Source organism: Vanellus vanellus, assembly GCF_965231255.1.
Source record: "Vanellus vanellus genome assembly, chromosome: 3".
In the NCBI taxonomy this organism is placed as follows: domain Eukaryota; kingdom Metazoa; phylum Chordata; class Aves; order Charadriiformes; family Charadriidae; genus Vanellus; species Vanellus vanellus.
Genome location: NC_138907.1, coordinates 67814353 through 67837788, shown reverse-complemented (window position 1 = coordinate 67837788; position 23436 = coordinate 67814353). Strand labels below are relative to the sequence as shown.

General features: G+C 40.0%; 2 protein-coding genes across 2 annotated transcripts in view; one reads left to right on the top strand and one right to left on the bottom strand.

The window, feature by feature from the left end:
• L3MBTL3 (L3MBTL histone methyl-lysine binding protein 3) overlaps positions 1-14910 on the top strand; it is a 76398-nt gene extending 61488 nt beyond the window's left edge. The window contains exons 17-21 of the mRNA XM_082480801.1: positions 916-1080; positions 3979-4070; positions 9359-9522; positions 10544-10606; positions 13010-14910. Coding sequence (XP_082336927.1) covers positions 916-1080; positions 3979-4070; positions 9359-9522; positions 10544-10606; positions 13010-13153 — 628 coding nt within the window. The 3' untranslated portion in view covers positions 13154-14910. The remainder of the gene's footprint in view (positions 1-915; positions 1081-3978; positions 4071-9358; positions 9523-10543; positions 10607-13009) is intronic.
• Positions 14911-16881: 1971 nt separating this feature from the next.
• SAMD3 (sterile alpha motif domain containing 3) overlaps positions 16882-23436 on the bottom strand; it is a gene marked incomplete at both ends in the record, with an annotated part of 41809 nt that continues 35254 nt past the window's right edge. Inside the window, 4 exons of the mRNA XM_082481580.1 lie at positions 16882-17166; positions 17413-17495; positions 19155-19326; positions 20479-20682. Of these exons, the coding sequence (XP_082337706.1) occupies positions 16882-17166; positions 17413-17495; positions 19155-19326; positions 20479-20682 (744 nt within the window). The remainder of the gene's footprint in view (positions 17167-17412; positions 17496-19154; positions 19327-20478; positions 20683-23436) is intronic.

Here is a 23436-nt window from a genome sequence, read left to right as displayed (position 1 = left end):
CAGGAACGATTCTGAAGTCTGTAACAGCTGATGCTTCTAGCAGGAGCACTGTGAAAAAACAAAGGGATGTGAGACCCAGATGATGATTTTCTGTCAGGAATTGTGGACACCAACTCCTGTGCTTGTTTTGGGCTGTGAGGATACATAGAGAATTTAAGAAGGAAAGGAAAAGAGAGACTTTCGATTCTTTTCAAGGGCTACATTAATGTAAATGTGAAAATACGAATGTTTGTAGAGAAGATTTCCAGTTCCCACTGTAATGACCATGTATTTTCAATAGATGGTATTTTAAATGACATTCTCGGGGACAGTTGCAGCTTCATGCTTTAAAAACCAAAATCTTCAGCTGTCGAAGAGCTCTGCCTGGTTCGATTGTTCTTATAAGTGTAGGGTTGCAGAAATCCAAAGTGACTTAATTACCCTCTGACAGGTAGCCTGGGTAGCATCCCGGTGAAGCCAGTAACAGTTTGAGCAGTGTTCTCTGTGGCAGGGACAGTGTCAAGTGCTGCTTTTTTCATTGTCCCAATTAAGTGACTGCATAACATTTTGAACGGGTCGCAACTGCATAGTGGTGTATCATGGAAGGTAGAGAAGGGATAGGAGGAAAATGATACTTCACAGTTTTCTTGTGTTACAAATGTTTGAAGTGGATAGCTTGTTATCCAAAAATAATGTTAGGCAAATCCTATTCCTGTTGAATTGCCTGAATGTTTTACCTTTGATATCATGGGAAAGAGAGCTCTGAAAATCCCAGGTATACAATTTTGTTGGTGCAAATTCTTTTGTTTCTTAAAACAAAGGAAACGCTTGTGTTTCTTCAGATACACTAATGACTCTTTACCCATAGAGCAATTAAGTTGAATAACAACTCAGCTGCTCTCAGTTTTAAACATTTTGTTAATTTGTTTTAAACAGTGATGGAAAATGCCCCAGCCCTGGTCACATAGGTATGAAATCTTCAGCTCACAATCGATCATCTGGGAAAACTGTATCAGAAACAACTAAGGAGGAAGATGCAGAAAGTAAATCTCCTTGCAAGAAGCCCCTGTTATGTGATGTGAAAGAAAAGAAGGCACCTGGGTAACTATCAGTTCCTTTCAATTTATGTTGTCTGCAGATAGTCAGTTTAAAATGCAGCTTACCAAGCAATGCAGTACGGTGATTTGTTCATGGAACTCTTGGAAGCAGTGGGGAGATGGAAGTTCTTCAGTTGTTTTTCTATTAGAAATAGGGGTGTGTCACAATGTATTTAAGAAATAAGAAATGCGTATCAGAGAGGAGAGGAAAAATACTACAAGAAAGAGAAATTATTGGAAGTTGAGATCCTTCTTCCCTACCTCTGTGTACAAATACCTTATTGTATATGTACAAATATTATCTTTATGAAGACCCAAAATAACCAATACATGTGCTATCTGTTCACTGTATTGAGTCATTTTCATTCGGAGAATAACAACCTCGTGCCAACTTTGAACTACCCAGAAGCTTTGCAGTTTGTATTTGAATGCACTGACTATCTACATTTTACCATCTAGCTTTCTGCATTCTTTATTCAACTAAAAGTCTTCTCTGGCTATGCTGGATACATAAACTTCCATTGAAAAAGGCACAAAAAATAGTGTTCACATTAGGTATACGTGAACTGCTAGAGTTATAAAATATTGAGCATCTGGTTATTGCAATACCCAGTGGATCTTTTTAGAAGTGTATTCAAAGTACACATGCATAATTGAAGACACAGATGTGTATACTTGTGTGCTCTTTAACTGCTGAGCTTATAGTGTGGATTTAATTATGTTTGACTTCAGTACAGTTCTGTATACCTTCATATTCTGGGTAATATTTTGTTTCATAGATGTCCTTGATTGAGGAACCAACCACATATGAAGCCAAACATGAGATTTATTTTGTTGTGTTAAATCTAAGTGGTACTTGGCTAATTTCCAGTTACTCTTTTTTTTGTTTGTTTTTAAACTAGTAGGAGGTATCTGTGCATACAAACAAATATACTGGAAGATTTTGGTTTGCAAAAATGTGTGTAAAAACTGAAGTCTGTCCCTCTGGAATGCTCCTAAGGCGAAAATTCAATGTAAAAATTATATGCCTACAGCATATTCAATTTTAATTTGAAAGCATCTTTATACTAGCTTCAGAGTAGCAGAAGACTGTCACTGTAATAGGAATTCCATTCTGGAAATACTTACAATTAAAGAAGGTGAACAGTCAGGCTTGGGAATCAAATGGTACTACCTCTTAAAAGAAAATTCAATTTCTCTTCCATCCCCTTCCCCAAGCCCTTCAATTCATAGTACTAACTTGTATTTAACTAGTGAGATAAAATTTCTGGCTGTATGTTGCTATGAAAATTGTCCTCAAAAAATAGGAAGATACATGTTTCCTCACAGGTTTTGGTGATCTCCCTTATGTTGAATTACAATAATCACTTACTTTGGCTTTGTAATTAATTGCACTCCTTTGTAGCATCTTACTTTAGAAGTTTTCTGTGTTTGTGGAGGTTAAGAAAATAATTTTTAAGTAAATAAATGCAGGTGGTATTTCTGAGGAAGATACTGTGGAGAAGTCCTTTATAGCACAAGAAGGCATGCCTGCATTCCACTGGCACTGCTTATCATACCATTATTATTTGTGTCTTACTGTACTACAAAGGTTGGATTTTCCAATTTGTTGTGTTCATTTTGAACTATTAATGGTGTGTTAAATATATTTCTGTTGATGTTGGTGAACTTGCATCTCCCGGATGATTTATTCCCAAATTCTTACATGTATTTAATAGTACAAATAGTATTAAATATATAATTGTATTTAACAGTATAAGTGTAAACAATTGAACTAAACTGGTCTGTTTCTCTGTGGATTTGTGTTTTGAGGTTAGCTAATCTTGATGTCTAACAAGGTGGTAGCTCTAGTTGGGCTTCTTATCTGTGTTTGGGATATTTGTAAGTGGGTTCTTGTTTGCTTCTCTGGTAGATAGTAAAGTCGGAGTTCATGTGGTGGGCTTTTTTGTAGTCTTGACTTTAAGATCATTCTGTCTGGTGCCTGTTTTTAGAAAATGTTCATTATGTACTTAGTATCTCTGAGAGCTTTGCATCTATAAAGGTTTAGTAAGAATTGGCCAAAGTGTTCTCAAGTTCTTAAAAGCAGAAGGAAATAAATACATGCACGATGTCAGCAAGTTCATATAAGCATCATTTCTGTTAGAAACCAGGCTGGAAATACCTTGTGAAGGCAGAGTTTGAAAAGGAACTTCCCAGGACTGACTTTATGATGCACATACACCCATCCCCCTTTGATAAGTTCTCTTACTCCACCTCTCTTGCCCCATTTTTCTCAATAGGGGTAAGGCATTCCCTCTTTGCAAATGTTTGGGCTGGCAAAGCTGAGGGAGCAGCCACAGTCAGCAGGAAAAGAGCGGCTCTCTTAGCTGGAGAGGAAGTAATGCAAAAACAGTAACAAAAGAACACAGATCTTTTCAGTGGGATCATTGACAGCTGCACAGCGGTGTGTCGGGATAGTACAGGAGGTGGGGTGGGGTGGAGATGAAGGTTGGGCAGAGGAAAAGGAGTAAATGTTGTTTCAGACAGCTCCTGAAAATGGCCTGGATAACCAGTAAGGCTTTGTAGGAGATGCAGATATATGTGTTCTTTGCTCTCCCCATCTTCTGCTGTAGACACATCCACCGGCTTCATTTATATATTTTTCCAGTTTCAGTTATGAAGTAAAGTGTATTGATATGGTTTACATAATCTTAGACTACTCATTGCCTTCATTGCAGAATTCATGTCAGTAGTCATGCCATCTAAGTCAGAAATTAGACCCTCTCTTTTTTTATTTTATGATGATACAACAACCTTTTTGTGGGAATCCCGGTGTGTTAATAGCATTGTTAGCAAGCGATGTCATCATGCTTAGTGATTTTTATGATGTATTAACAAAAACTGAACATCTTATTTTCCTCAGCGGAGTACTACAAACAAAGGACTCTGTAAAGAACAGAGAGTGTGAAGAAGAGGAAACAGAAAATAAGCTGCTCGTTTCAAATGAAATTAAAGGTAAATTGGCAGTACTTCATTAGTTTCATATTAAAATCTGCAGAACTAAAGGAGTGTGATATTCCTTGAAATTCTTCATGAAACTGCATTGCAACTTATTTTCCACATTTTTGGTGTGACAGAGACACTTTCAACACTGTGTTTCTTTATCTTGTAATCATCAAAGGCTTTGCCAGGAACTTAAAAAGATGAGTGCAAAATAAATACTGGTATAAAGAGTTTCGTTTCAAGAATATTGTTCCACTGACTTTTAAAAATAGGTAATTATACCTTTACAACTCAGATTGTTTAATGTTTGCTTATTGCTTCAAAAGTGTATTGAAGAAAGTAAAAGCATTTACACATTACAGGCATAATGCAAAGTTAAGGTGACTTACTCAACCCAACCTCAGTCTGTTGTGCAGTCTGGTACTTTCCAGCAGCCCATATGCAGAACGGGTGCTTTCTTTTTCATGAGTGTTAGAGATGAATGGCTAAAACTTTCACTTCACTTAAAAACTAGAGACAGTCCAACAGAGGGCTACCAAGATTATTAGGTGGTTGAAGGACTTGATGTATGAAGAAAGGTTGAAGGAATTTGGGAAGGAAAGGTTTGGAAGAATCTAGTCGCAGTTTTCCAGTAACACAAAGGTAGTTGTAAAGACGGAGGTACCCTCTGCTCCAGCATGCACAGTGGTGGGGGAAAAAAAGGAAACGGACATAAGTTGCTTCAGGGGAAGTTCTGTCTGAATATAAGGAAGAAACTCCTCACAGTGAGGAGAATTGGAATAGGCTTCACAGAAAAGAGGTGGAATCTCTCATGCTGGAAATATTTAGGACTTGGCTTGACAGGGCCCTGGATAACTTAGTCTAATGCTTTCCTCTTAACAGAAGGTTGCATCGTGTGCTCTCCAAAGGTCCCTTCCAAAGTGGACTTTTCTTTGGTTCAGTGATTCTGTGTGTTTGTGTGTACTGCTGTGTCCAAACTCTTGACTGTCCACTGATCCAGTTGGACAGATTTGAGGTAGCTGTTCATTTTTGTCCTCATTGTTTGAAAAGAAGATAGCACAAATGCAGAATGTCACAGACTTGATGATTATTTTGCATGTGTGAAACTTAGTGTGTCAGGCTAGTTATTGGACTGAGTCAGTGCATCGTCTCAGTGCAGCTTTTGCTGCAATAATTTTATTAACTCGTGCAAGTTCAATGAGAAGCTAAATGTCTTAATTTCATAATTTAATTCCTTAAATGTTTAGATTTTTTTCTTTGTCAATTTGTTTTGCAACACAAAATTTGTAAGGGTTTCATAGAAAATCTTGGGACTTCAGTAACTGTGGTTCTTTAAGGGCTACATTTCTTACCTTTTAAGTGAGCTCATCCTTGTAAAACCCAGGAAATTCTTTGAGACTATTAGAGCATTGCATAAAGATAAATTAAGGTAGTGTATAATTTTTAATTATTAACCTCTGGTACATCATTTGTCTGCAGTGCTTTTCAGATAGATCTAAGAGGCACTCTGAAGAGCGTGTGAAGTATGAAAGCTTCCATCTATTACAGGAGCTATGCAAAAGATGTACAAAATCCGGACTGTTATGGTGTTTTGAAACATGATGTAGTTCGGAGTTCTGGAGAAAATGAAGCATTAAAAGAAGAATCTCTCTAAAGGAGATGAAAGAAAGAGGCTTTTTGGTCATTTGAAGTATTTTGTTTCAGCAGAATGGAAACATACAGTTTTGATGTTGACTTTGCATTATATAACACAATATGAAAAATTCAAAATCAAATAGTTTGGAGCATTTAAAATTGTCTGCAATTCTTTTTTTTTTATTCTAAGCATTTAAAGTTCGACAGAATTGACTATTTGGATAAAATTTCACCAACAAGCTCTGCTTACTAGAATACATTTCTGCATAGGGTCTTGCTTAATTAGATTTATAAAACTAGAACGCTTTCTTACATTATTGTTTAACAAAGTTATCCTTTTTACCTCCTTTTTATACACATAATTTTGTGCCATTATTACTTAAATGTGCCATAATACTTAATCTTTAGGATGAAAGCGGATCAATGAGTTTTTGCTATCATAGTCATGGTAAGCTCAAGCTAAAATAATTGCAGTTGTGCAGACTTCTGTGAACTGTGACTACTGGTACCTGTGCTTATTGCCCTATTTTTTCTGCATGTCACTTCCATTATTATTCTTCAGCCTACTTTTGCCGTACTCACTTGACCAGTTCTCTACTGGTACTTTATAAAATGTGTACTGCCATCTTCCATTTTTTGGAGAAAGATTACTTGGAGATAAAGAACTCAACTGCAATCATGGCCCCTTCATAATAGCTTTTTTTTTTTGCAGACACAAATCCTGTGCTGAAGAACATGATACATGCTAGGACCTTGGACATGCAGGAGGGAATGAACTGTTAACGGTCTCTTGTTAATGTCAGAAAGTGTTTGCCACTTAGCTTCTTTGAAACAGTAGGTTATATTTTGTTGAAAGGTGACTCACGAAGAAGATAGAGGTGAATTAAGGAAGATACGGTTCAGGGAGAAGGATAACAAGGTGACATTAAGTATGAAGAATATAGAGGCAGGTGGGCTGATGCTGAAGCAAAACGTGAGCAGAGAAGAACAGTGGCCAGGGTTAAAAATGTGAACTTCCTGCATCTGGCTCTGCTGTCTGGCATGGAGCTGGCAAGCAGATTTTGTTTCTTCAGCTACACAGTTCAAGGAGCTCTTTGTGGCTCTGTGATGAAACCGGCTAACCCATGGTGCACCTCAAGTTACTGTTCTCCTAAATGTCCAAATTGAGACATAAATTGGAGTAGATCACATATTTTCTCTGGCCCTCTAACACAGATAGCCTTTCTATGGGAAGCAGGGCTTACAGACTGAGGAATACCAGAGCATGAGGGAGGGAGAACTTTTAGATGTCTGGTATTACAGACATAGATTGTAGCCAAATGACTTTGCTTTGCACTGGTTTTTTGCAAGAAGTTACCCACGCTAAACCTAAACTTCATGCTGTCAGGGATGCTACACCTTCTTCAGAGTTGGGGTTGGAGACTCTTTTTCTTTTCCTCCATCCAGTTGGGTGAATTGACACTTAACATGCTCCTTTTTGTGCTGCTCATCTTACCTGTGAGGCAGATAGCACACAGCCTGAGAAGCAGAGGCGGTTTTAACCACGTCCTCAAAGGCATTAGGCACTGCATTCCTTTCCATGTCACTAAATAGAGCTCTTGAATGTGGACAGATGGAGTACAAGGTTTCGCATTATGCAGTGGCACGTTAGTGAACTTTTTTCCTGCTGACCTCATTCATAACCAGCTGACCTGTGTTTGCTTGAAGCTTTACAAAAACACACAGCATGGACAGATGCCCAGCACAGATTTTTCATCTGGAACTTTTAGGGTTTGACACAGCTGTAAACTATTGAAAATAGACGTATGGGATAGATAGGTAACCTTAGCTGTCAGTGCTGCTACTCGCTATGCATGTACCTGTATGCTCTTATGTATACATATGTTTAAATGTGTGCAAAAATGGAGTGCAATGGAGTGTTGTCTATTTATTTTACAGTATCAATATATTATAAGTTTTGCAAATGCAAAACAGAAAAATAACTAAATACTTATACTTTTGACTCTTAAGAGACCTTTTTTAGAAAGAAAAAAATGGGGTAAGGATGGGGAGGGGATTCTAGGGAACAATGAGAAAGATACTATTTGGTAAAATAGGTTCTACCTTCATCATGCTTCCTGCCTTACAAAACTTTCCTTTCTCACTGAGATTTTTAGTAGTAGTAGAAGCTCTAAGGAATGTTTGAAGAACAACAGTGAAGCGTAAACAGACATTTAGGGAACTCTCTTCCAAGAGTAAGAGCATGATGTTGGAAAAAATTAAGGGCTCTTTAAAAATCTAATCACTGGGCTGACAATATGGACTAAATGGCTTAAGAGTCAACTTCTGAATAATGGTCATTGATATAAAATGAGGATAAATCTTGAAAGTAACAAAAATCTAATTTGGAGGAGCAGAACAACACATGAAAATGTAATCACATCCTATATTGGTCACATTATATATTCTAGACCATCCCACTGTGCTGGCAAAAAAATCTATAATAGGAATTTGTGCCCTAGTTGTTGGGCATAAAAGTATGCAAACTAGAACAGTAAGGGTAGGAAGAGCTGTGAATAACAGCAACTTCCCAAAAATGGAAATATAATGGAGCTGTAATACAAGTGAGCGATCCAGACAAAAATAGCACAAGGATTTTGGAGTGATTGCATGAAGCCATGTTAGTAAGGAGTATTAGGCATAAGTTCTTCATTGGCTATCTGGAATTCATTTCTGAATGAAAAGTTTTTCTACAATTTTACTGGGCAAGTGGGAAGCATTCAGGCCTGAGTTGATAGCAGGCATGTTGCTTTTGCATTTGCAATGGATCTAAATGAACGTAGTTGTCTTACGCAGTTTGACATCATTTGAGGCATGCCTCTTCACTCTTTCCTCCTACGCACATCTGCAACTGCTGCTGCTCTGCAGACAGCAGCAGTGACAGCAGCAGCCACAGCAGCATGTGGCTGAAGCCACCCTCCCACCTGGTACATTACCTTGAGACGGGTGGGATGGGAGCTCATTCCTTCCATTATGGGTAAGTGAGATAAAAAGGGAAATAACCTTGTAAAAAAAAAAAAAATAAAATTAAAAAAAATCCCATAGCAGCGCGGAGGAGTTGAATGTTTTATTTGGAATATAACATTTAGTTAAAGTGGGAGCAGGGAATTTGTAGACATTTGTGGTTTTTCCTCAGAAGAACTGAAAAACATTTTGTCATGGATGAGGCATAAATGTTGTGTGGGCTGGAACTGTACAACTGATTCACTTTGAAGTAGCAGTGCAGCGCTGCTTCTGATGAAGTTATAACAGTTCAGCCCTGGAATTAAGTTAGTTCTTATACTACTATGCAACTATTAAATGTGGGTGTAATTTATTGTATCAAAATATTGAAGATTATTTGACCTATTGTGTGGTATGCCAACGATGTGTTGGCATAGGGTTATATTGTGTTGGAAGATACTTTTTCCATGTAAGAGTAGTTACATTTATGTAAAGCCAATATAATCACAGTCATACTAGAGGAAGAACAGTCATGGTACTTCTCTAATTCTGGTGTAAGCAAAACTGTACAACTTGTGTAGGGACACCTATATCTATAAATAGAAATGAGGTGCTTTTACTGTGACTGCTCTCCTCACTGACTGAGGGATTTAATGCTTGTTTCTTGCTTCCTGTTGTTGAAGATGTCGAAGAACCCAACACGCAGAGGCTTCTTTCTCAACCCGTTATTGTGTCTTCCAAATTGCAAATCCCTGGCCTACCCTTGCGCTGGGAACAGCAGAGCAAGCTCCTTCCAAGTGTAGCTGGGATCCCAGCCAGTAAAGTTTCTAAGTGGAGTACAGATGAGGTAGGTTGCCCCTGTATCTTCTGTCTCACTGCCACTGCTCTTGAAGTCTTGGTTGATTCAGAGCTTTAAATTAACCCCATAAATTAACAATAATGCATTAATACTCAGACAATTAGAGTCAGCCAGACCTAATGTTACAGATCCCCAAAACACCTCTTCAGCTGCCATCCAGCTCTAGAAGCAGTAAGTATTAATTCATATCTGTATAGTTAGGTATACGTATAGATAAATAGATATGTATACACATATATTCACTGGGGTTAAAAAGGGAAAGAAAAGTGCTAAATATATGACCCAGCAGATCAGGTGCTTAAGGTCTACACAGCTAACACCCAGCACCCACACAAACATTTTGCAGGAATGGTTTAGGGGTCAGCATGGACCATGGAGCTATTTCTGTTGCATTGTTTGGATGTGGCACACTGTTTTGGAGAGTGAGAATATAGTGCAGAGAGGAACGGTGTAGGTATGGTCAGGCCATGACACCTGATTTCAACATTAGAGTCACTCTTCAAGTATGTAACAATGCTTGGACAGACAGGGTCTAGTGCCTGCTTTACTTTCAGAAGTACCTGTGACTAAGGCAGTTTTCTGCAGCTGGGACTGTTGGATCTCCTCTAATCGGAGAAAAAAGAAGCATGAACTTGGAAAAAGGATTTGCTAATCTCTGTGCTGTAAAGAATAAAGAAGAGGAAGACAGCAACCATTTGTGAGAAGTGATTCACCAAGAGATTCATGGTTCTGGAACTGCATGGATAGAATAACCTGAGTTTTGAGGGAGTAGTGTATCCCACTCTTAGATGTCCCGTGGACAGGAGTGGCAGGTGCTTTTTTAGTTTGCAGATTTTGTGAATCCTGTCCTTAAACACCCAGCTGCATGACTCCATGTGCTTATAGAAGGTGGAACACCTAATATAAGGCTGTAAAAACAATAGCTAAAAAACTTTAATGATTGTCAAACTTCAAGACTGCTTCAAGAAGACACCTGTCTTACTAGATCTTTTGTATGCTTTGGTGACAGGTCTCTGAATTTATACGGAGTTTACCTGGATGTGAAGAACATGGCAAGGTGTTTAAAGATGAGGTGGGTGAATTTTATTTCCAAAAGACAAAGAGTACAAAGCTTGGTGGAAAGATTAATTTTATGTCATCACTAAAAATACATGTGAAGTAGTAGGATGAAGTGTATTTTTGAAGTCAGATGCAAATGTATGGAAGATTAGGTTGGTTTGCAGGTCGTGGAATGGGAAAGAAGTAAAGAAGATAAAACTAGCAAAGTGTCAGCCAGGTCTGTTGTGCATCTCTGGCTTTGTTATTGCAACTGAAATTCCATAGAACTAATGGTAGAAGAGGAGGAAATTGGTGATTTGCTACTGCTGTCTCTGAGACTGCTTTGAGGAAATTTATAAGTATGTTGTTTTAGTTCTGCAGGATGCTAGTAAATAAAATACAGCAGAGCAGTGGCCAAGATAACCACCTCTTAAAACTCTTTGTATCTTGTCTGATCACTCTTAGTTCTTGGTGCTCATCCTTCTGATATAGCTAGTTTACGAAAGTGACTTGAGTGAGTGGGAAGTGAGAAGATCTGAAGGCTCAAAGGAGTGTGTACTCACTTTGTGAGGATGCCAGGCATGCATTTCTGATATCTGAGAAGATTGTTGTGCCAAAGTTGTCATTAGGAAGTGATGGGGCTTTTAGGTACGATAGGCCTTTGTAAGCTAGGTTGGCTTTTTCTTTTCTGCTCAGAGGTTTGTTACTCCCGGTAATGCTTAGTTTCAAGAAGGCTGTTTGATCACAAATTGCCAGAGTGAATAGTTCAGGTGCTTATCCCAGCCAGACCACCTGAATGGGCAGTCTGATACTGCAATATCTCAAGTCAGCCAGCCTCTAAAGTGAAGAATAATTGTGGTACTTAAACTTGAGAAGGGCACCTCCTGAGGAAAATGCATACGGATGGCCCTGCTAATCTCTTGCCAGAAGTTTTCAGGCTGTGCTCTAGATTGTAGAGACTTGTATGGTTGCATATCAAAGGACTGGCAGGCAGCATCTTTGGACATTTTGCACTTGCTTAGATGTTAGGCATTTTACAGTTGCAGCAGGTATGCAGGCATAGATCATCCCTTGTGTCACTTAGAGTGTCTCACCAGTAAGTTTTAAGATCAATAAAAGCTGGCGCATTACCAGTGAAGTCAGCAGGTGGGAAGTGACAGAGAGGTGGATGAATCCTAAACACTTTCATTCTCAGATGTGTAAGTAAATACTTCCCCTATTTAGGATTCAGCCTCTGTGGCCTTTCTCTGTGAGAAGTAGGTAAAACCTCTCCCAGTGAGGCCGACTGGTGTGGACTGGCTGCCATCAGTAGGTCTTTCAGTAGGTAGAACGTGCTAGTTCAAACTTCTGCTGTGGAAATGACGCCTCATCCTGCTGCAAAAAGCCAGGCACCCCTGTGTTTGCACACTCCTGGTTCTGAGCCCACCCAGTCTGGCTTTGTGCATGAAATGTGTAGAAAGAAATTGTGGTAACTGCATTATGCTGTTCTCACCATAGTGTTCCTCAACTTACAGTGCTGGGGTGTACCTTGCAGGCTTCCTTTGCAGCCTGTCTGATTCAGAAAGCTTGTCTTTTAGTCCTACAGAAACTTAATTACACTGCTTTTATCTCAAATTAGTGTCTTTATGCCTAAGCAGCGCTCCCGATTTAACCACAGTTGGCCTTTAGGCCTAGCTATCCTGCTTACGTTACGCTGAAAACTTACTAAGTGACCTGAAGTTTACACAAGAAGTGTTGGCCCCATTGAAGCCCTTGGAAGCGAGGGCCTTGTGGCTCTTGACGTTCGGATTTAGCACTCCTGTTGACAGAGCAATTTGCTTACAGGAAAATATTCACTTGTAATGTTTATTAAAATAGCAACACTACAAAGCTGGCAGAAAAAATATTCAGTGTTTTGAAAAGTTCTGTTTGTGTCAAAGAGGCAGTTTTATGTAGCCTGGCCCCTGTTTACATCTGGGACCAAATTCGTTTTAATTTGCTATTTAATGAACAGAAAGGGGTGGCCCGAAGGGGGATTGCAGTTCTGTAGTTAGGAGTTAACTCCAGAAGCTTTCTTATGGAGGCTTGCATAAAAGGAGCAGCTAAGATGTTAAAAGGTGTTCCTGTGCCGCAGTACAGTTGAATTCTACTTTGAAAAGTAAAACGGGTAAACAGTAGCTTTTAGTTCATACTGTCAGTATGAAAATAAGAACTGGTTACCTAAAAACTAGCCAGACAGTTGTTTTCAAGCAGCAAGATCATCATCCTGTTCTTTTGGAGTAGCTGATCTGTCTAAAAGGTTGAAATCAAAGCTATCCTGAGAGCATATGGAAGTGGTTTTAGCCATTTGTTTACGCTGTCTGAAATCACTGGGAATTTTCTTTTCATGTTTTCAGAAACATCTATACTGCTGCGCTGTCAGACCTATTAATAGCTTTGTGTGTTTTTTCTTTTCAAGCAAATCGATGGAGAAGCATTTCTACTAATGACCCAATCAGACATAGTCAAAATAATGAGCATTAAACTGGGACCAGCCCTAAAAATCTTTAATTCCATTCTGATGTTCAAAGCTGCAGAGAAAAACTCACACAATGAGCTTTGAAGATAATGGAAAATGTGTACGAGCCAGCTTTCTCCACTGGAGCTCATGTTTTATTCAAAGCACAAAGACTTGCTAGAACTGTTGAGTAAGGACTCTTAGAAAGGAAGAAACGTATGTTCAGCACTGGTGGACTATTTATATTCTCCTAGAGCCAGTACACATCTGAATCCTTCTGGGAAGTGTTCAGGCTTTTGAGAAGGTACTGCGTAACAACCGTGTCAGCTAGTCTTACTTACCAAACTAATGGCGCTAATTCTCCACGGATGGTTAGGATCCCTAACTTTCTCTGGACATCAAGAAAACCTTCATTAATTATTTATGCTGTATTATATAAGGGAATGTTAATATTTTCTAAGAATTCTTGAACTCTACTTCATGTACCCATTTTACTTTTCAGAAGCTTTTACTTGATACTATCAAAATAAAAACTGATTAGCCGAAAATTAGGCTACAGGTAGCCAGATGAGACTGTTACGGCTAATAGGTATTTGTGCCATAGTTTAAAAATGAAACACTTAATGTTACATACGTGACACTTTATGCTATAGCATATAACTTTGCAGATTATAAAACTGTCTGTTTGCTTGTAACAAAACAAACCTTGTTGGGGTTGAAATTATAATGCTTTTTTGATAACTGAATGTTTTTACTTTTGCACGATTACAAAAATGTTATGTGAGTTTTTCCACCAGCATCTTTAATGTATTTTACCAAAAGATCAGTATAGAGAAGGCAGCAACTGAAAAATAAAGATTGACTTCATAGACGGCTTCTCGTTTATGCTGCACAATAGAGTCCCAGCCTTTCACATGGGAGCCTGCTCTATTCCTTCAGCACATGCAGGAAGACACATGTATTTTGAGGTAACGATATTAGCAAAAAAGAATATATTCATTCGTGTCTGCACATGCCAGTCTCCAGTATAGTTACCACAACAGTGGAGAAGAACGGTGTGCTAAAGCTAGGACTGCTACTCTGGCTTCACGTTCAATGTAGGTTTGTTTTTGCAATGGTGGGAGCGTTATTTCACTTGCCACGTCCTAGTTGAAAAGCCTGATTTAGAAATGAATAAGGCATCGGGGGAAAGACAAAAGCTCGGAGGAAAAGGATACTTAGACGCCATCTGGTGCATCTGCACATCCTAGGTGTAAAACGTATGTGTTTCACTGGGTCATTAGCAGCCTGCAGACGACACCAGCAGGTACTTAGGTGAGGCAACCTTCTTTCTTGGAGGATTATTACAACGATTTGTCAGGGCAAGTCGTTGCACTCGGTATATATATATGTAAGATATAAACCAGATGCACTTTAAATGGGAGAAAGCCTAGCTACCTGTATACTGAGGACTGTTCCAGAATGTTACTTTTGCAAGAAGAGAGAGAAGAGTTGGATGAAGATTTTTGACCGCCCTCTTCTTAGCGCTGCCGTGGGCAGTTGCTCAGCCTTCAGAGCTGAGAACAAACAGAGCATTTCCGTCGCACAGAGCTGGGAGAATGTCGCATCTTCCCACAGATTTTGCTAGGCTGTTCTTTGGCTGGAGTTCCTTAAGGTTTCAAGTACTCTCTGTGCCCCAACATGTAGGTAACTGGTACCTGCCATAATATGAGGTGAAACAGGGTCAGTATGAAGTAAGTTGCATTACTCTGTTAATTTCCTTCCATAGCATTGTATAAATAATATTTTTACATTTTGTTCAATATTTGTACATTCAAATTGCACTCTTATTGTACTACAATACAAATAAAACCTGAACTGGAGCTGTCTGTTACGTTTGTGCGTGCCCAAGATTCTCAGATGAACCCAGCTGTTCCCAAGGGTGGCATGGAATAATTCCTCACTGTAGCTCAATGTGGCCATGAGTTTAAAAGAGTGACTTGCCTACCGCTGTCTGCCCTCTCCCCTAAACACTTACTGCTAAGGCTCACAGGCTGCTTGCTGTCACAATCAGAACCCCATTTATGGACCTGGATTTTCTAACTGGCAGTAGATGAAGTTGCACGTGTAGACCAGTAAAATGTGAAATTCTTCTGTTTTCTTTCCATCTGTCCTTCCATGTAATTTATTTTCCCTCACTCTGTCTCTCTCGTGTGCCAGCTCTGTAGCCTACAGTGAGAACCAATGAAGAGATTTGTTGCTCGACAGATTACTTGAGGATGTTAGCAGCTCCCTGAATTTTTATATACCTACTTACAAAGTACTGTGTGGTTTAAGAAAGGGGTTTGAATTAATACTGTTTACAAAATGTAGCATAAACCTCACTTAAATGATACAGAGCCCAACTTTTTATTCATACAGCTGCCACTTACAACAGTGAGGACATGCATAATCCATACTTTTGTATCCCATGTGATGAGATGGCAGGGTGTAGCCACCTCTGTTACAAAAACTACACCCAACAAATTCACTCAAACGAAAAACACCCAGGAGACCTACTGAGTCTTTAAAATGGCAGTTGGTGTTGTTTTGTAAGTCGTGTTGGAGGTAGCCCAGCTGTCACACAGGTAAAGGTTGCCCCCTGATTTCCATAGGAGCCACAGGAAAAATCCTAACACTTTAGCAAGAGAGTCAGGCTGTTAAATGCAGCAATTTACCCTCGTGCTGCAGTCACCCACTGTAATCTCTGCATTGGAGTCAGCCCTGCACAGCCAGGCTTTAACAAAAGTTCTGTGGTCTTCAAAGCTGCGTGTTCCAAGAGTTTTAAAGAATCACTGTGACCACAAACGCTGCTTTGCCTACACAGACGTTTTTAGAACTGGTAGGAGACTGATCTCTTTAGAAGAATGCAGTGTTTTAATAAAAAAACATTTTAATTCCTAATTAATGCTGTCCATCGCTAGGCGGTCGTCTGAAGCCATGCGCTGTCAGGCAGTAACCCCTGGGATTTCCAGACATGCAGGAGTTAAGGAGCAAAAGGATGTTATGGAGAAGAAGAGGCTGTGGAAGAAGAGGGGAGAGGGCCTCCGCTCTGTGTGGACAGATAGGAGAGCCACCATGTGGAGAAGGCCAATTTGCTCTGGGGAGTAAATTCAGAAAGAAAATGAGGCATTCTCATCCTGATGCCAGAGCTGTGGTTACAAACGCACGTGGCACCATCCCAGATAAGTCATTCTTGCTACTTGGAGAGCTCATCTCAGAATCCCTATTTAGCCAATTCAGGATTAATGTTAAAAAAAAGAAAAGAATGTTTCATATATGGAGAAAACAGTGAAAACTCATCCTGCAAATTATAAATCAGGCTCACATTTTAAAGCACAAAAATTATTACAGTAGCCTTTCAGTGATCATCATCATAATGAAATGATGGTAACTAGTAAATCTTTGATTTGTGCCACTTCAAAACATTAAATGTATTAGCATCTGAAACAGCAAAGTGTTCACTTCAAATCACAAGTGTGTTTTTTAAATTCTGACAGCCAAAAGACTATCTGAATTTTTTAAATGCTCCATATGGAAAAATAATGTACGACACATGCAGTAATCTAGAAAATTTTATTCTCTCTAATGCCTCTAAACTGCTCTAGAATTTCCATTTAAAATAATGAAAATGCTTAGGTTTTAAATTTTAAAAAAGTAGCCAGTACAATAAAAATGGGGCATTATTAAACATAACAGAGGTACAAATATATAAACACTTCCACCAGAAAGAATGGCACTGATTTATCTTCACAACAAAGGGATTTATTGTGACAAAATGTCAGATGCTCCTGAGAGGAGTGCTGTGTACGCCATCAGATACTGGGATGCTCGGGTACCTCCAGCCTTCTCTTTACCTGGGCGGGGAGGGATGCTGGGCTCCTCACCTCAAACACCAGGGACTCCAGGAAGTTGAGCGTCCTGTGGATTCTCTTTGGGCACGGGATATCGAACACATGAAATGCGGCCACCAGCGCCGCCAGGGCCATGGTGCAGTCATCGAGCTGGGCTAGCTCTTCTCTTTCCACGTACAGTGCAAACTCGCACGAATTCACATTGAAGGGGTTTTTTACTTCCAACACTGGTGTCAGCACCTTCACCTAAATTTAAAAAAAAAGGGGTATTTCAAATGATGTCACAGGGTCACTTTGGCGAACAGTTCAGAGAAATAAGCGTAATAATACTGCTTTGAATTCAGCTAGTATGTCTGTGAATGTCTGCCTTCTACCCAAAAGGCAGACTAATGTCATCCTTTTCCAGCAACTAAGCTGAGCCACCAAAAGGCCAGGAGATGTGTCCCGGCAGATCATAGGAAGAAGAGAGACCAAGACCGCTCTGTCTCCTACCTCATCGTTCACTGCAGCGAACAGACTGGAATCATCTCCAAAGACATCTGGCAGGAGTAAACATGCAGCAGTCATTTTCATATCTGTCAAAGGCAAGGATTTCTACTAAATTACAAATGAAAACGTTCTGGCACTGCAGCATCATCCTGAAAAAGCAGATTGCAGCCTAGGAAATAGTTAAGAGCTCAGCAATGGAACTGTTGTTCAGTCCGTTTCGACGAGTGGTTTGTACCACAGTGAAGGTTCAGGTGCCTCAGATGGCAACGGGCAGTAGGATTCAAATCATTCATGACACTCTGCTACTCAAATATTAAATTCCTCTCACAATAAGTAAGTAGGCCTTTGGATTGCTTCTAGTGGAGTTTGCGAGCTGAGTAACCCGCCTGCCCCCAACTCCTCTCTCCCCAGTAAATCAGATGTCTCTGGGGACTTCTATTGCCAGAGAACTCCACTTTGAAGGCTGCAGTAGAAGCTGCTGCTGCAGGACCTCCTGGGATGTGGTACCCGCCACCCCTCTGGTTCAGCTGTTAATGACTGCAAGATCTTTTTTGCAGGTCAGGCATCTGGTACCGTGTGTTTTACTGAACCTATCTCGTCAGGCATTTATTATCTAGGTGCCAGGTCAAGTTGTTTGTAAGAAATAACAGAAAAGTAAAGAAAGGCCTTGGGACTTCACTAAGGTATGAGTTAAAATCTTTGTGGGCATATTATAAAAGAAAAGAGGAAATTACTTACAACATCTATAGCTTTCTAAGGCCAAATGTATAAGTAGAAAGTCCATTAAGGCTTTCTGGATTAGGCTGTTCGTTGACACTTTTTAATCTATCATGAGCTATTGAGAACTTGTGTTTTTAAGTTTAAAGGAAGAAAACCCCAATATTTTAACCTACTCTGTTTACTTCTTCAAGAAACCACCCGGTAATAAAAGGAGTGAAACTTCTATAGGAAACACACGTGTTCATACTGTGTCGCCTTTGGTTTGACATCCCGGCATTATGCCTGTTCGATAGAAATTGGCAGTCAGAGGAGCACTTCGTGCAGAGCTAAGCTCGGGCATAGGCATCGACAGCTGCAGTTTGGGAAGAACCAAGATTATGAGTAACTCCCTCCATATTTTGTCCCTGCAGAACGGCACTCCCGGGCTTTTCAGACTGAAAGAAGTTGAGTGGCAGCAGGTGCTTGCTGCCTTGCAGTCAGCGAGCCAAACACATTGAGGTACCCGGACCTCTTTGCGTGACTGCGGTACCTGCTCGCCAGAGGTACCGATTTGGGCACTTATTCCTGTGATGTAGCTCTGCAGAGATGTACTTGAAACACAGGCAGCGGTAACCACTTCTGTTATTTCACTGGGATGAAATCTTCAGCCATAGAAACAGTACCTCTCTTGCTAAAGGAAATTGTCTCTTTGTTCATTTTCTGCATGTATTTTTAGAAAATAATAATCACTTTTTTGCATATCTAGAAATACATAATTCTGCTCATCTTATTTTAAGGCAGTTACTAACTTTATCCAATTTTTTATTCAATGGGGAAAAAAAAGCTTCAATACCTGACTGACTTAATTTTCCTAGTAATTTATTAGCTTTTATTCTTAATGCTTCCCCATCACTATATATTTTTCAAGCAACTGTGGCATTTTAAAATGTTTTTGCAGTAAAATTAGAGCTAGTTTAGTTACATAAGTAAGGACAGTGAGCTACAACAAAACTCTGATATTCAGAGCATAGAAGGTTTCTACTGACATTTCAGAATGTCTTCCTCTGTGTGCCGCTTCAGATTTTCTTGCAGCATAATGTTAATTGGATTATTCCTCACCACATACAAAGATAATATGTTTTCTGAATAAATCTCCAAAATCTCGACTGTTTTCTTATAGATGTCCATCTGTGTGAGAAGCTGGAACTCCCTAAAAAGCTAAAAAAAAAAATAATTTGGTATTATTGCAACCATCAAAACCCAAACTGAAAACAACACACAAGGTGCACGCTTTGAAGACAGGATAAGACTAGCTCAGTAAAATAAGATTATAAACTGGAGGGGGTGGTTTCGTTTCTTTTCAAAGCAGGGAAGAAATATATCAAGTAACGCCAAAGTACTTCAGAAAACCCACTGGTGTTGCGAGTGGCATGTTTCAGACAGGACTGGTGAATCTTTTAAAGTGGGGTTCATCGCAAAAGTATGAGTTAAAGTAAAGAGAACAATGTTGATGGATACTTCGCTTTAAGGTCTTACATCTGGGTGGGGGCAATCCCTAGCACAAATACAGGCTCGGCGGGGAATGGCTGGAGAGCAGCCCTGAGGAGAAGGGCCTGGGGGTGCTGATCGACGAGAAGCTCAACATGAGCCAGCAGTGTGCGATCGCAGCCCAGAAGGCCAACCGTATCCTGGGCTGCATCAGAAGTGTGGCCAGCAGGTCAAAGGAGGTGATTCTGCCCCTCTACTCCACTCTCGTGAGACCCCACCTGGAGTACTGCATCCAGCTCTGGAGTCGCCAACATAAGAAGGACACAGACCTGCTGGAGCGTGTCCAGAGGAGAGCCACGAGGATGATCCGAGGGCTGGAGGACCTCCCCTATGAGGAGAGGCTGAAAGAGTTGGGGCTGTTCAGCCTGGAGAAGAGAAGGCTCATGGGAGATCTTATTGTGGCCTTCCAGTACCTAAAGGGGACCTACAGGAGAGCTGGGGAAGGACTTTTTACTAGGGCACGTAGCAATAGGACGAGGGGGAATAGCTTTAAACTGGAAGAGGGCAGGTTTAGATTAAACATTAGGGAGAAGTGTTTCATTTTGAGGGTGGTAAGGCACTGGAACAGGTTGCCCAGAGAGGTTGTTGAGGCCCCATCCTGGAGGTGTTCAAGGCCAGGCTGGACGTGGCCTTGGGCAACCTGGTCTAGTGGGAGGTGTCCCTGCCTATGGCAGGGGGGTTGGAACTCGATGATCTTCCAGGTCCTTTCCAAACCATTATACGATTCTATGATTCACCGGAAACATCCACTAAAATACATGCCTACGGTCGTATGACGTCTATAACATAGGATCCAATGTCATTATTAAAAATATCTGTTACCTGATAAGGGCATCTTAAGAAAGGAAATAGCCTAAGAATGTCTTTTAAAGGTGCCTTATCGCTGATCATCTTCCTCCGCATTTCTATCGTCACATTCATTCTGTTATCCACTTCTTTCCAGTTCCTCTGAGTTTTCTTATATTCTTGCTTAAGCCACTTGATGTGTACATCCATTGCACTGCCTTCAAGATGAACAGGTTCTTCCTATCAAGAAATGAAGTACAGAATTGTAACAAATCAGCTGTCCATTTTATCTGACGTGGTTTGTGTGATTTGCGTGTAGTCAAATTGTAGTCAAGCTCAGCAGAAAGTACCTGTAGTGTGGTTTCGGTACCAGTTCTGGGAACTCACCCTCATAGTCTAATAGTTGTATTAAGATCTGTTTTCATGTAATACTTTAGCTGTCAGCCAAGTATCCCAAACTCAAATTAAATATTTGAGGGTATTCATGAAATTCCTGTGTCTGTGTTCGGTTTGCCTGATTGTGGTTCATTGGAAATTAGTAGGCAGTTCTAATGATGACTCAGTGTTTAGCAATATTAGCTCTGTATTACCAAGAGAAATAGTATTTGCTTCTTACTGATACAGGTCCTAAAAGCAGGACAGCTAACTTTTCACATTTAAGAAACTGAAGTATTTACCCCCAAGGAGACCAGCTGAATTAAGAAAACTCTCAATGGAAAGCATTATTTGAGCAGTTTGACTATGAGTGTTTTCAAAAAGTTATGTTATACTTGAAGATAGTTAACAGTCTTCCCCAAAATTATTATTCCTGTCCCTGCTGTAATTCCAAACCCAATAATTACTAAGAAGAGGAGTGGCTATCCAAAGCAGTACATCAGTAGCAATAGCCTGGGGCTGTTTAGTTTCTATCAGAGGACGAAGTGAATTTGCTCATTTTAACAAGCTGCACAGATGCACTGTTAGTACAATTACCACTCTCGGGCTGCATTTGCACTGGCTTTTCCCATACGAATTGTCACTGATGCAGCTGCTGTCTGTGTCAGTGGTGGCCTACGGGTCAACACTAGAGCGAGCTGAGACACTTCATCCTGTTCCCCAGAACGTTTAAGGCATGGAGCTGCAAAACATACAACATCCAAAACTGCTTCGCAGTGCTCTGTACGCGCAATTAAACTTTCCAGTTTAATTAACAGCCTTTTTAAAATTGTGCGTGTGGTATCCCAAGAATGGTTGCATGAGGTACACAATTAAAAACCTGTCTCCCTCCTACTATTATATCCATGGATTTCAATAGCCATTGGTATGACAGAAGAAAGTCAGCCCTGCGTGCAGGACAGTTACCTACTGTGACCCCCAGAGGAACTCCCCTGGCCTGTGCTCGGATGCTGCATTAGCGCAGTCTGCACTCTTTCTAATAGAGGATTTTAGTCTTAACTGTATTACAGCAGTAATGTATGTTTGTGACCAGCCTGAGTAGGGATTCCCATCCTCTTCCTCACTGCACAGGAGCAGAGGTGGTGGGGTCAGATGACTTAGTCCCGTACCATCCTCTACCTGGCTGAGAAGGGTGCTGGGAAAAAACATAAAGAGGAGTGTGTAGTGATACCTCCCCTGAGTTCTGTCAAGACTCCACTGAACTGGGGTTCGTGGACTCCCAAGGGTTATGTCTTTCTATTTAATAGCCTCCAGTAGATTTTTTCCTTCCGTTATTTCTCCAGTCGCTTTTCCAACTCTCATGAAATCATACCTTCCACAACATCCTGCGTTAAGTTCAGCAGTTTAACTATGCCCTGTCAGAAGAAATACATTCTTTTGTTTGTTTTCTCCTGCTGCTTCTGCCTTCTAATTGTCCTACTGGATTCAAAACCTACTCACCCTCTCCTTCCCACTGTAGGTTTATTGATATGTCATATTTTGTCTTCAGCCACCTCTTTTCCAGCCAAGACTGTCCTAAGCTATTTAATCATTCCACATATAAAAGCTGGACCATACTTTCAATTATCCTTGTTATTGTCTTTGCGTATTTTCTAATTTCACTACAGCCTTTATGAAATGGGCACCGTAAAACTTCGAATACTAGTTGAGATGGTGGGACACCACAGGTGCCTACAGTGGAATAATGAGCTCTCTTTTGTTTCTTTCTTAAATAGTTCCGAGCATTTGATATACTTTCTTGGACTGCTGCTTAGCATTGTGCCAAAGTTTCTTTGGCATGATAGAAAAATACCATTTGTGTAAACATTTACCATCACTGTAAATGTTGTTAGGACTGGGTTTTCTCCTTGTGCATTATTTTACATCTATCACTATTGAATTTTGTCTGCTGTTTTTTTACCCCGTCACTCAGTAGCATGGGCTCCTTCTGCAATTCTTCAGTCGGTCTTTGGCTTTAGGACCCCTAGTAGCATCACCAAATGTGGTCGGTTCTTTTTCCACATCATTTAGAAATACATTGTATCGCATAAACTAAGCATCAATAATCTCTTCCGCTGTAGTTCTGCCTAGCCGCCTTTGTTCTATCTTTTAACTGTTTATCCATGCAAGGACCTTCCTGCTTATCCCCTCAGATTACATCCCGCAAAAGCCTTTGAAAGGCATGTGGTGAAATCTCTTCTGAAGTTAAAGAAAACTATATCAGCTGGATTTCCCATGTCCTCAGGGCTGTCGAATACTTCAAAGAACTAATGAATTTATGAAGAATTACTTCTGCTTACAGAAACTTCGTTGATTCATTCCCAATGTGTTCATCTCCTGGGTCTGCATTACAGTTCTTGCCAATTTGGCCAGTAAAGACAGCAGGTTTCTTGGTCCATATGTTCCCTAGCTCTCTCCTGAAACTCTAGAAACTGGCATCAAATTAGCTACCTCCAAATTGCTACTATCATGTTTCATGAGAGAAATTGTACATCACAATTAGAAAATTTTATTTTATTGATAAAAAATATATATAGTTTATATATTTATATAAAAAAATATATTCATCTACAAAAAAAT